This window comes from Vulpes vulpes, chromosome 9 (assembly GCF_048418805.1).
Source record: "Vulpes vulpes isolate BD-2025 chromosome 9, VulVul3, whole genome shotgun sequence".
Lineage (NCBI taxonomy): Eukaryota > Metazoa > Chordata > Mammalia > Carnivora > Canidae > Vulpes > Vulpes vulpes.
The window spans coordinates 101,688,096-101,699,958 of NC_132788.1; the positions used below are offsets into that span (position 1 = coordinate 101,688,096).

General features: G+C 58.5%; 1 protein-coding gene across 3 annotated transcripts; it reads right to left on the reverse strand.

Annotated features, from left to right (window-relative positions):
* Positions 1-674: 674 nt before the first annotated feature.
* On the reverse strand, positions 675-11,579 carry NANOS3 (nanos C2HC-type zinc finger 3). Of its 3 annotated transcripts, none has more exons than XM_072721449.1 (4): positions 11,369-11,579; positions 7,428-7,582; positions 3,314-5,899; positions 675-1,025 (listed from the first exon to the last, which is right to left on the reverse strand). In XM_072721449.1, the coding sequence occupies exons 3-4, from the start codon at positions 3,822-3,824 to the stop codon at positions 958-960; spliced, it is 579 nt and encodes a 192-aa protein (XP_072577550.1). In that variant the 5' UTR covers positions 3,825-5,899; positions 7,428-7,582; positions 11,369-11,579; the 3' UTR covers positions 675-957. The 3 variants fall into 3 exon arrangements, with proteins under 3 accessions (XP_072577550.1, XP_072577551.1, XP_072577552.1); XM_072721450.1 differs by having other exon boundaries at positions 7,428-7,576; positions 11,369-11,438; XM_072721451.1 differs by lacking the exon at positions 7,428-7,582.
* Between the last annotated feature and the right edge of the window lie 284 nt (positions 11,580-11,863).

Consider the following 11,863-nt stretch of genomic DNA (forward strand, 5'->3'; position numbering starts at 1 on the left):
GTCTTGGCTGGCCCAACCCCCCAGGACATATTCCCATTTTGCCTAGCCCTGCTCCCCTCCTATGCCCAACCCCCTAGGCCTTCCCTTGCTCTGAATGGTTGGACATGTGACTCCATGGCCCAGGTTGTTTGGGCATTTCTGAGGACTTTAATTCACTGAGGGCCTGCTTGGTCAGGATGATTTGAGGGAGGGGGAAGGAGGGCTTAGTCTAATTGTCTCTCAGTTCCCCTCTTCCATCAGGCCCCCACCTCCAGTGTGGAGGCTTCTACCCATTTGGTATATACTGTGTGAGACATGGTGGAAGGGAGTTTGAAAATACCAGACCTCACAGAAATGGCTTCATGGTGCTAACCTGACAGTGGGTGCCCTGCCCAGAAGTGCTAGAGCTGGGGTAACCCCTCAAAACCCTATACCTGTGATACCCACCTCTATCTCTTGGCATAAAGCAGCTCAACTAGTGCTCCAGTATAAACCAAAATCCAAGTAACAGGTGGGGAAGGTGCGGGTCAGAGTAATATGTGGAGGCTGATGGACGCAGCCAGGATAGAAAAGAGGTTCCCCCCGCAAAATAAAATAAAATAAAATAAAATAAAAATAGATTAATTAATTGAAAAGAAAAGAGGTTCCCCAGCTCCTCTGGAGCTGTTCCCACTACATCATCCCAAGACCCGGCCTTTCACGCTGATCCATTCGTAAGCATTTATTGAGCGCTGACTGGGTGCCCAGTGCTGGATAGGGAGGGCCAGGGTGCCTGAGGGCCACCTCCATCCTCATGGGGTCTCTTTCAGCTGTACTCTCAGGCCCTGCTCTCTTACCAGGCCTCCAGGCTGGGGCAAGGGTCCAGAGGCAGGTCCTTGGCAAGGTGGATCTTCCCCCAAAATATATCCTCCATAGAGCTTGGGTCCCCACACCCAGGGGAAGGCAGCATCTCCATCCCTCCTGCACCAGTCTCCTCTCTTAGGCCGAAGTGGAAGGACAGAAGGAAGAGGGTGAAGGTCCAGAAGACTTCCCAGCACCTTTGGAACCTGGATTTTTAAAGCAGGGGGGAAAGGAGAAAAATAATAGGGTATGATTCAGTGCTCCCAAAGTAGTTTCAAACTTCAGGACTGTTGGGGCTCTGGCGCCACCTGGGGGCTGCTCCTGGAATAGCACCCTTGTGATACTCCAGGCCAGGCCAGGCCAGCCCAGGGTGGGACCCTGACCCGGACACAAAGCGCAATCTCTAACTCTGGCTGGCTGTGCTGCCCCCTTGCGGCCACAGGGCACCGGGGACCCCAGATTTGTTATACCCAAAATGTTACAGGAGGCTGGCCTTTCTGCCAGGATTGTGGTGAAGGCTGCTCCACCCCATCCTCTACGCCTAGAGAAGGGAGCGCTCCTGTTCCCTCCAACTTAGAAAAAAAGATTCTGAGACCATCATCTCTATGTCCCCTCAGCTTCCCCCATCTGCCAGGTAGAATCTTTTGGGGGAATCGGATCTACTCGTGGAGGCACACAATTCTTCTAACAAATGTTCACTGCACAGCTGCCAGGGGTGAGGATGGGGTCGTCCTGCCCAGTCACCTCCCACAAGGAGTTTACACTCTGATGGAGGAGGCTGTATCCACAAAAGGCACCCAAATGGGCAGCAATATAGCCCGGTCAGACCCACTTCCTCTGGGCTGACTTCTGCAAAGACAAAGTTGCTAAAATGATTTGTTTTAAAACCCCACAGGGGGGGATCTCTCGGTGGCTCAGCGGTTTACCGCCTGCCTTCGGCCCAGGGTGTGATCCTAGAGTCCCAGGATCGAGTCCCGGGATGGAGTCCCACATCGGGCTCCCTGCATGGGGTCTGCTTCTCCCTCTGCCCATGTCTCTGCCTCTCTCTGTGTCTCTCATAAATAAAAGCTTTAAAAAATAAAATAAGTAAAACCCCACAGAAGCTGAGGCCCTTCACATCTATAGTAACAACTGCTGCCATGTGAGCTCGAGCTACTCAAAGCCTGTATGCAGCCTGCCAGGTCCTTAGCACAGGGCTGGGAGCTAGTTAGAAATGCAGGCAGAATTAGAATCCACATTTGATGAGACAGGAGTGACCCCATGTGGTGGGCCAAGCAGTGTGGGGAGAGCCATTTTATTTTATTTTATTTTGTTTTATTTAAGATTTATTTATTCATGAGAGACCCAGAGAGAGAGGCAGACACAGGCAGAGGGAGAAGCAGGCTCCATGCAGGGAGCCCAATGTGGAACTCGATCCTGGGTCTCCAGGATCAGGCTCTGGGCTAAAGGCTCCAGGAGCCAAACCTCTGAGCCACCCAGGCTGCCCAGGGAGAGCCATTTTAGACCTCAGGGAGGCTTCGGCTAAAGATCTCCTAAGTTTTCACCCCAGCTGCCCTCCTGAGCTGATCCACACACCGCAAACTCACCATGTTCCTCCTCCATCCTGAGTGCCAAGACTCTCTCCCTCCTTGCTGCCAAGGCCACTTCTGGCTGGAGGACTAGTGCACTGCCTTCCAACACTCATATCTGTCCCCACAGTCAGTCAGCCTTGATCTAACACACTTTAACACACAGACTTGGTCTTGCCCCTTCTGTGGCTCTCTAGTACCCAAGTCCAAGACCTATAGGCCCTTCCGCTGTCCCACAAATATCTGACACCTCCTTCTCTACTACATATATGCACACACATATTATCCCAGATACACTGCACTTCACTAAGTTCCTGAATGAGCCCCAGTGCCTGGGCCATACTTCTAGCACTCCATCAAACTGAATTAGATTCCCAGAAGTCACTTCCTCCAGGAAGCCCTCCTGGACCCCTTCATCTGGATCAAGTGCTTGCCACAGACTCCCTCATTCAGCACTCATCACACTGTTTTAATTGCTGTTCTCCCTTCTACCTTTTTCCATTGCTGGTACAGCCCAGTGCTTGGCACAAAACAGTCATACATGCTGCTTGGCAAATGAGGGAACAAAGGAGGAACATGAGGAACCTGGGGTTCAGAGAGACTGAGAACTTTTCTCAGGCTATACAGCTCCTAAGTGCCGAACAGGACTGGAGCCCCTGCCGTACCTAACCACAGATCCCGTCACTAGTCCCCGCACTTTCTCTGTGGCCCCAGAGAGGTCCCCTGCCCAAGGCCACAAATTAATCCCAGCCCCACCTTACTCACACTGGGCAACCCTTGTAGAATATCCTTCTAAATTTTTCACCCTATCTCCCCCCGCAACCCTCTAAAGTGGGCCCTGGGGTTAATCCCACTTCACAAGGGCCCTGAGGGCTGAGCCACAAGCCTAGGGTAGGCCCCCACACACAGCGGGTCCCCCCAGCCACCTGCGCAGGCTGCTGCTCCTCCTGCTGCTGCTGCTCCCGCTGCTCCTGTTCCTGTTCCTGCTCCTGCTCCTCCACGGCGATGCCCTGAGTCCTGCATCCTTGCCTTGTCAGGCCGGGACACTCTCTTGCCAGCGGAGTTGCGGGTGGTGTAGCTGTAGACAGAGGTGTAGCCCTGGCCAGTGAGCGGGCAGAAACGGCGAGTGTGGGCACGCTCGCGTGTGGCACCGCATTGGGGGCACACGTAGTCACGAAGGATGGGACACAGCACCCGGCCCGCCTCATCCTTGAGCACATGGGACTGGTAGATGGCCCGAGACTCGCCGTTGTGTTTGCAGAAAGAGCACAGGCGTTCAGGAGCTGGTGAAGATTCCGGGCTGGGCCTCTGACCCCCTGGTCCTGGAGCTGGCTGTGGCTGGGGGTCCAGCCTGGTTTCGGACTCCTCTTCCCCACGCAGCGCCCCCACCAGGCGTGCCAAACCCAGGTAATCTGTCCACAGGTCGAAGGTTCCCATAGCTGGGCAGTGTATGCCAGGCAGAGAGGCAGAGAGAATAACCCTGCCTGCCGAAGCTCCTCTTTCTACCCCTTCCTCTCTGCCCCTCCCTCCCTCCCCCTCTCTGGAGCCTAGGAGTCTATGCTGTCCGTTCTCTCCTTATACCTCCAAGGGGGTGTGAAGGGGGAGGAGCAGGCTGTGGGAGGTTTCTTATTGTCACAGGGGGGCTTGCTGCCTCTCCCCCATAAATGCACCTGCGGGGGGGGGGGGGGGTTTGCATGGTCTGTGGGTGGGCTGGGGCCAATGGGGGGGGTGAAAGGGCACAGGCTGCAGGGGGCACCCACAACTGGGAGGCATCCCCCAGAGGGCATTGGGAGGGCTACCCCTGCCTACCCCTCCTTGGAGGAGGTCTGGGAGGCTTGCCACTCCTGCCCCACAGGGTGATGGGTGGGGGTGTGGAAGCCCCACCCCAAAGACTAGTATTGATGTACTCAGTAACTTAGTAACTTCTTTCTTCCTTCCCTTGGCCTGGGGGAGGAGTCAGGTGCCCCTGGGCTCTTTGGGGAATGGGTGAGCTGCTGATGCTCCAGTTGTCTCTGGAAAGGGGGATGGTGCCTGGCTCATGGGGGGGTGGGACGTGGATTAAGGCTCCTAGCTCAGGTCTCCCTCCGGGAGCTTTCACACCCATTATCTCAGTGGAACCCCCATTTAATGGATGAATTCACTGAGGTAGAAGGCCTCCTACCCATACTTACCCACAAACACAAAAGCCTGTCTCCCCACCCAGTTACTGTAGCTCCCAAGGCTAGGTGCTGACCTGACAGTGTGTAGGGGGGAACGACAGGAGGTGAGACAAAGCATTATGGGGGGAGCAGAGATGCAGGTTAGGCTAATGGGGGGGGGACCCCCAGCACTCAGCAGTGCCTCAATCCCATCCCCTCAAATGAAACCTCCAGGAGTTACCCAGGTGGGGCAGAGACTGGCAGATGGAGGATCAGCCCGCACCAAGGCGCTGAGTGGGCAGTCGAGGGTAAAGCAGGGGTCTGCGGGTGCTGGGCAAGGAGAGGGAGAAAAGCTGGGCCCAGGACTTGGACATGGAGAAGAGGGGCTATGCTGACTGCCCACCTCATTCATTCATTCATTAATTGATTCATTCATTCAAGAAACCTTTACTAAGCCCTCTGGGAACAGGGATCACCATTTCCTCGGAAAGGTTTTTCAGGTGCCCAGCCCTGAGCCAGTGATCTGTACCCCCAAGTCCTCCCTGCCACCCAAGGATTTATTCCCCAAATCAGGCGCATGTGCATCAGGATCCCAGATGCCAGCTCTCCCCAAGGGGTGAGAGGCTGAGGTCAGGCATTGTGTGAGTGGGTCTTGTCCCCTAGCCGATTCCCCTCAGGCTGTGTCTGGCCCAGCCACAGTGACATTCATCCCTCGGTGGGTCTGGCCTCCGTCCTCACAACCCACCGACAACAATGAATGTTGATTGTGACCTTCGCTGCGGCCTAATGGAGAGGGCGCTCAGGTCGGATCTGGGAGATACCCTGGCCCCCCAGATCTGGAACGTAGGGGTCCTGATGGGTGGATGGCAGTTCCAGGCCTCGGGGTCCACTCAACGGTCGATGGTTTGCCTGAGCTGCCCAAACTCACCGACAGGTTGAATGTTCCCCCAAACCCTTGGCAACTTCTCCAGGGGCCAGGACTGGGGGTGGGGTGGGGGTAGGGGGCAGAAAACACGGATATCCTGGGAGAGGAGAGAGAAGGGAGGGAGGGAGGGCCCTATTGACTCAGTAAGTCAGCAAACAGGACCTGTCTGCTCCAGGACCTGGAAAAAGCACAAGATAAATATAAATAATAATAATAACTGCAGATATTTATGTAGCCTTTGCTACACAGATGTAGACCAGTACTGGGCGCTGGGCTTGCTTCTTGTCACATTTGCTCAAGTCCTCTTCAAAAGGGCCCTAGAAGGTGCAGATTACTCCTATTCGTCAGTTTGGGAGTCCAGGCCAAAGGGCACGCTAGAGAGAGGCAGAGGAGGGATTCCTCGTGGCCCCAAGACGTCTGGCTGCCAGGCGGTTATTGCCCCAGGGACACTGATGCAACAAAGAGATAAACAAGTCATTTTAATACAATGTAATACCTTCCGTGAGCTTCACCGTGTTCCGGCAGGATTGTTTATGAATCACAACAACCCCGGGGGTTGTTCTCCTTTGCAAATGCGGGGCCAGCTGTGGGGCCGTGGCCAGGCCCACCCCAGGTCCACTCGCCCATGGAGGGGGAGAGTCCAAAGGACTAGAGGGGGCACGCCCTGGGCCCTGGCCGCGGGAGCGCCTCAAGACTTCTGAATTCAGGCCCTTCTGAGGTGAGTGCCCCCGCACACGCGGGGCTGCTCCCTTGATGTGGGGGTGCAGGGTCGCTCACCTTGGGGCTTCAAAACAGGCAGCGGTCAAAATCCTGCTCCAACTCCGACTATGCCAAGGTGCTGCCCCTCCCCATTCCCTTACCTGTAAAACGGGGGGGGGGGGGGCAGTCCGTTCTCCAAGGGCCCCCGATTTGGACGCCGGTCCCCTGGACTCCGCTCCCCCGCCCCGACGCAGTCTCAGGATAAGGCCGCTCCCAACTTGGGCCTGGAGACCTCCGGGGACTGCCTGGGGAGGGGCTTTCGCATTTCCAGTCCCTTTCCACTTCACTGAGGAATATCGAGCCCTAGAGGAACCCCCTGGAGTAACCCTAAAGCGGATCAGGCATCCCAAGCGTGCTGAGCTTAAGTGAACCCCAGGACGCCCCCTGACGGCGGCGGACTGAACCAGCCCAACTCTCCAGGCCTGGTCCAGGAGACCCGCCCTTCGAGAGCCACTGACCCAGGCCCCTCCTTAAAACCTGCCCCTGAACCCGCACCCACAGGTGGCCCGTTCTGAGGACCCTCCTCTGAAGCCCGCCCCGATACTCAACCCTTATAAAACCGCCCTCTAAGCCCATCTTCCAAAAGCCCAGCTCCCCTAAAGCCTGCCCCCAGGCCTGCGGGCCTTAGGAGTCCCCAGGACAGTAGGCCCCGCCCCTCAGGACCCGGCTCTAAAGCTGGCCTGCCCAGACCCCCCACCAGACCCACGTCCCTACAGAGGCCCCAGGGCCACTCCCATGAAGCCCAAGCCCCCTAAGGTCTGCTACGACAGGACCTGTCCCCAAGTCGGAACCCCTGGAGCTGGACCCCCGAAAACACTTGCCCCCCGTGGAATTCCCCTAGCTCAAGCCCCTCCCTAGAGCACATTCTCTTCCCCTGGGCAGGGGTCCAGCCAGGTTCCCACACTTCCCCAGAGTTCAGGGTGGGCAGCGCTCCCCCATCGACCATCAACCCTGCCAAAGGACCCCATTCAGGGATAGGGTGAGGGTTCCCCTTTGCCAGGCTTAGGAGATGTAGGTCCTTCTAAGGGAGCATGTGGGGTCTCCTGCCTTGAAGATCACAAAGTCCTAAAGAGCAGAATGCCTAGAACTCTTGGGGAGAAGGGAGATTTGGGAGGGCAGGGTTATAATAATAATGCTTTACATACATCCCTCTATTATCAGGACACCCACGTAATCGATGAGGATAGTGAGGCTCTGAGAGTTTGGAACAGAACTCACCCAGGTTCCTCAAAAGCTTTGCTTGTGATGACTGTGGAGCTAGAATGAGGAGTCATCAGGCATGAGGTACTGGCCACTTTGGTGGGGGACTCCTCCAGATAACACTTTTCCTCCTGTGCCTCCTGTCTTGCTTCCTTGAGGGCTCTGACCTTGACCTCAAGACAAGGGAAGGACCGTCAGAGGGTGCTTGGTCTGGAGGGTCAGGGCTGGGACAGGAAGGGGAGGTTTCCAGCTGAAGGACGGGGTGGGAGGAAACTTATGGCGTAGGGGCTGCCTGCAGCCTGCCCTGGGTCTGCCGGTCTCCCGTTGTCTGTGGTGGTCGGTGCAGGCTCCTGCCCTTGCCCTTGGTGTCTGTCTGGGTCTGACTGTCCTTCATGGCAGTATTTGTCTGGGTCTCCGGCTCTGAGTGTGCTCCTGTTTCTGGCTGTCTGGGTCTGCCCTCGTGTGTCTGCCTCTTTACACCTGATATGTGTCTGTAGCCTGTCCCCTCCATGTCTAGGGCTGGCCCTTGGCGAGGGGTGGCCTCTGCTCTGTCTGCATCTCACTGTCTGGACTTGGGGCCCTTGGGGAGGTGGGAGGGGGATGCTGACCGTTCTTCCCATCAAGCATCCTACTCACCTTCTGGAGCGCCAACTGGGCTTCCATCTGACTTTGAAGCCCAGCACAGTGGAGATGAGGAGCCGTCTCCTCCTACCCCCAACCCCAGGCCTTGGTGCAAGGAAGGGGCACTCTTCAGGGTCTTTTAGGCCTAGTCTGCCTCTTCCTGGTCCTTAGTCCTGGCACAGCCCCCCTTCCCCCCGCCCCCCACATACAAACTCTGTCACATCCCAGCTGGGAGGATTTGTCTAGGCAGGGGGTTGGGAGTGATGGGGTAAGGGGAGCCATCCAGAAGCCACACTGACCCACCCCACCCCACCCCCACCCTCATCCTGAGCTCCAGGAAGGCAAGGCAGCTGGCATGGGTCTGGGGGTCAGAGCTGGAGGCGAGAGGTCCCAGTGGAGCCAGATGGGGAGACGATGGATGGAGGCAGCTCTGCTGTCAAGTTGAAGAACAGGGGGCAGGGGCATGAGGTGAGAGACACAGAGCTTCCAGAGGGTGTCTGGCAGCCTGGGTGTCCCTGTATATATGTCCATGCATGTGTTCCTGCTGGCATGCCCCTGTATATGTGTCTCCGTATGTGTGGGTCCCCTTGTGTGTGCCCTTATGTGTGTGGACAGACAGTGGGGGGGCATGCAGGAGAAGCTGGTCAGGGCCTGGCAGATAAAGAGACCATTATGGAGTGAGCAGCAGAAGTGCACTTGGGGGTCCCCAAATGGGGTCCCATTGATGGTCCAGGCTGTGTAGGGGAGGGGGTTCCTCATTCCCCTGATACTTCCATGGCCTCTCAGGTTCCTACCTGCCCTACCCTTGTGATCTTCCTGGCTTCCTCTCCAGCTGCCTGGCCTTTCAGGTGGGGTCTTCAGCCAAGGATTCATCTGTCCCACCAAGACCTGGGGGCCCCCAGTGGGCCGGGAGCCTGAGCTTCTGTCCCAGGGCCGCCAGCCATGGGGCCAGGGGTGGGGGAGGCAAGAAGTCTCTGGCTTCTCTAGGGCTTGGGTTGGGGCTTGTGGAGAGGCCTAGGAGAGGGTGATGGGAAATTCAGACATTTCTGCTGAGGTTCATGGTGCAAGGTGACCCTGGGTCTAGGTCAGGGTGGCCTCCATCTGCCAGCAGCTACCGATGGACCTATTACCAGAGGGGCTGCAGTGGACGTGGGTTCCAAGCTACTCTGGTGGGCTATTTTGGGGGGTTCTGTGGGTGTGTGCTATAGCGGGTGCCTGTCTCTATGCCAGTGGTGTCTTGGTGTTGGCACATGTGTCGGCACTCCCGTGGGCTTCTGTTTGTGTGTGGATGTCAGTGTGACTGTGGGTGTGTGTCAGGCTAATTGTGGGTAATTGCAGGTCGACGTGTGAGCCAAGGTGTGTGGGTGTCTGGCGTCTGTCAGTGTCACTGTGGGTGAGTGTAGTCTGTGTTATCTGATTACGGTGCCCCCCATTCCTCTCACTAAAATGTCAGCTCCAGGAGGGCAGGGATTTTGATCCCTTGCATCCCCAGTGCTAAGAACAGTGCCCCAGCACATAACAGATGCTCAATAAACAAGTGGTGGATTCATAGCCATCCAGGTGACTATGGATTTCTGCCTGTCTCTGTGTCCTTTTCCTGCGGGTCTGTGTGCCATTGTGCGTATGTTATTCCATCTGTCTGTGTGTAGGTAGGATTGGAGGTGTCCAAGTGTATAATCAAGTGTCAGGGTGACAACAGGTATAGGTACTGTTGGAGTGTTCATATCTGTTTGTGGGTGACTGTGTCATAATGGGTGTCTAAGAGGTCAGTTTTACCACGGACCAAAAATGTATCCGCACGTGCAGCTGTGTTATGGGCGGTCTGTATGCCACGATTACGATGACCTGAGGTCAGTATCTCTATAGGTCTTGTACCTACCATCTCTGTGTACGTGTGTCCAGTTGCCTGGGTGGCTGTGGTGACTGTAGGGCCTTGCTTGGGCAGGCGTGTGGATGCCAGTTCTTGTGGATAATGGTATCTATTTGTACCCATGGCTGGGCCTTTAATATATTTGTGGTAGTTGTGGTTACTTTGGGTGCCGGTGCAACAGTGAGTGTTCTGTTTGTGCAGTAGAGGGCTATGTGTGTGTCAGTGTTACATGCAAAGCTGTGTCCACGCTGTGGCCACCGTCAGTGGTGGCTGGCTTTTTCAGTGTAGCAATGTTTTCCAGCTGTCAGCCCTGGATGTCCTCATCATTATGGGTGATGCGTGTGCCCACGTGGCAGTATTATTGTGAGTGACTGTGTGAGTGTATGAGCATTCCTGCAGGTGATGTAATCATGGGGATGATATCTGTCCACGTATAAAGTGTGGACTGGGAGACTGTCAGGGATTTGGAAATATCTAACTGTGGCTCTGCAAATGTCTCTGTGAGTAGTCCAGGGCAGTGGAAAACGGGTGGGAAAGGAGATGGGGGGAACTGAAATGCACGGGGGCGCGGCGGAGGGGGCATTTCCCAGCTCCTATCAGCCAATGAAAGATCTTCATCCCCCCCACCCTCAGCATGCCCTCCAGGGTAAGTCCCTGTGAAAGGGGTCCTGTCGCTTTAAAAGGGCTCCCCAGCAATGGGGATTCTGGGCCATTTTTCCCTTCTATGGCCAGTTTTGGAGGGCGTGTTCCTGTTAGCAAACCTTGGCCCCCCGTAAATACCCTGCAGCCGCCGCGGGTAATGACAGGCCGGCGGGGAGCCCGCGGAGCGCGCCGGGGCTCCTGCAGGCGGCGCCGCCGCGGCCCCGGGGCCACGGCCACAGCCAGGCCCTAGCCGGGCCCCGCCGGGATCGACCTCCGCAGGGCTCGCGCAGGCCCGCGCGCCCGTGAACTTGGCCGGGGGCGCCTTCCCGAACGCGCGCGCCGGGCCGGAGCCTCTCCCAGCCCTGGATGCCCAAGCCCCCTCCCGCTCCGGCCCCAAGAACAAAGCTCGCCGCCGCCGGGCCTTGGGGCCTCCCGGTGGTCAGGTGTCGGCGGCCTGTGCTCCGCTGCCCCTGCGCCCCCCATCGTGCGTCCCCGCCCCGCGGGGGCACCTCGGCCCGCCGTCCCCCACCCCCCACCCCCCCAGGCGCAGGCTCGGGGACTTGAGGGCCTGTCCTGTCTGGGGGGGTCTGGCCTTCCCGGCGCCCCTTCTCCGGGAGGACGAGACGCAGAGATGCCGCTGGGCCCTCCCCGCCCCCCTTCTCCAGCCTCCGCAACAATGGAGGGCCGGGCCGCAGAGGCCGGGGCGCCGGCCCCCCGGCCGCGAGCAGGTGCGCGAGGGGGCCGCAGCCGGGTCCCGCCGCCGCCCCGCCCCGCCGCGCCCCCTCCCCGCGGGCGGCGCCCCCGCCTGCCCGGCGCCCGCGCTCACCTCGTTTTGGGCCGCCGCCGCGTTGCCCCTCTTCTTTCCAAACCAGCCCGGAAAAGCCCCCTGAGTCGAGGCGCCTGCACGGGAAATTGCATTTCGGCGGCTTCGGGGCTGGGCGGGGGCCCCCCAGGCCGCGGGCCGGGGGAGGGGGCCGCGGGGCTCCGGCGCCGGCTCGAACCCGCGGCCGCCGCCTCCCGCCCGCCCGCCCGCCTGTCTGTCTCGGTGACGTGCCCGCGCTCCCCGCCGCCGCCGCCCCCTCCCTCCTCCCCGCGCCGTGCCGGGCGGTGGGTCCGGCGGCGGCCGCGTGTGCCCCGGGGCCTCCCGCCAGGCGCCCCGGGACGCACGCGGGGATGCCCACGGGGCGTCAGGACGCAGCTCCCGGGGCCCGCGCGGGGGACACGGGGGCGCGAGCGGGCACACGCAGGGACCCAGACGCACGTAGACCTCAAAGGCGCACGGGGAGCACAGGCGCACAAAGGCACGCGGACCACAAACACA

Bases quoted from the DNA above. Each gene is read 5' to 3' on its own strand.
- NANOS3 (XM_072721451.1), bottom strand. From the start codon at position 3,824: ATGGGAACCTTCGACCTGTGGACAGATTACCTGGGTTTGGCACGCCTG. The intron at 1,026-3,313 runs GTGGCTGGGGGG...TTAAAAATCCAG, and splicing joins AGGAGCAGCAGCCTGCGCAG to GTTCCAAAGGTGCTGGGAAG.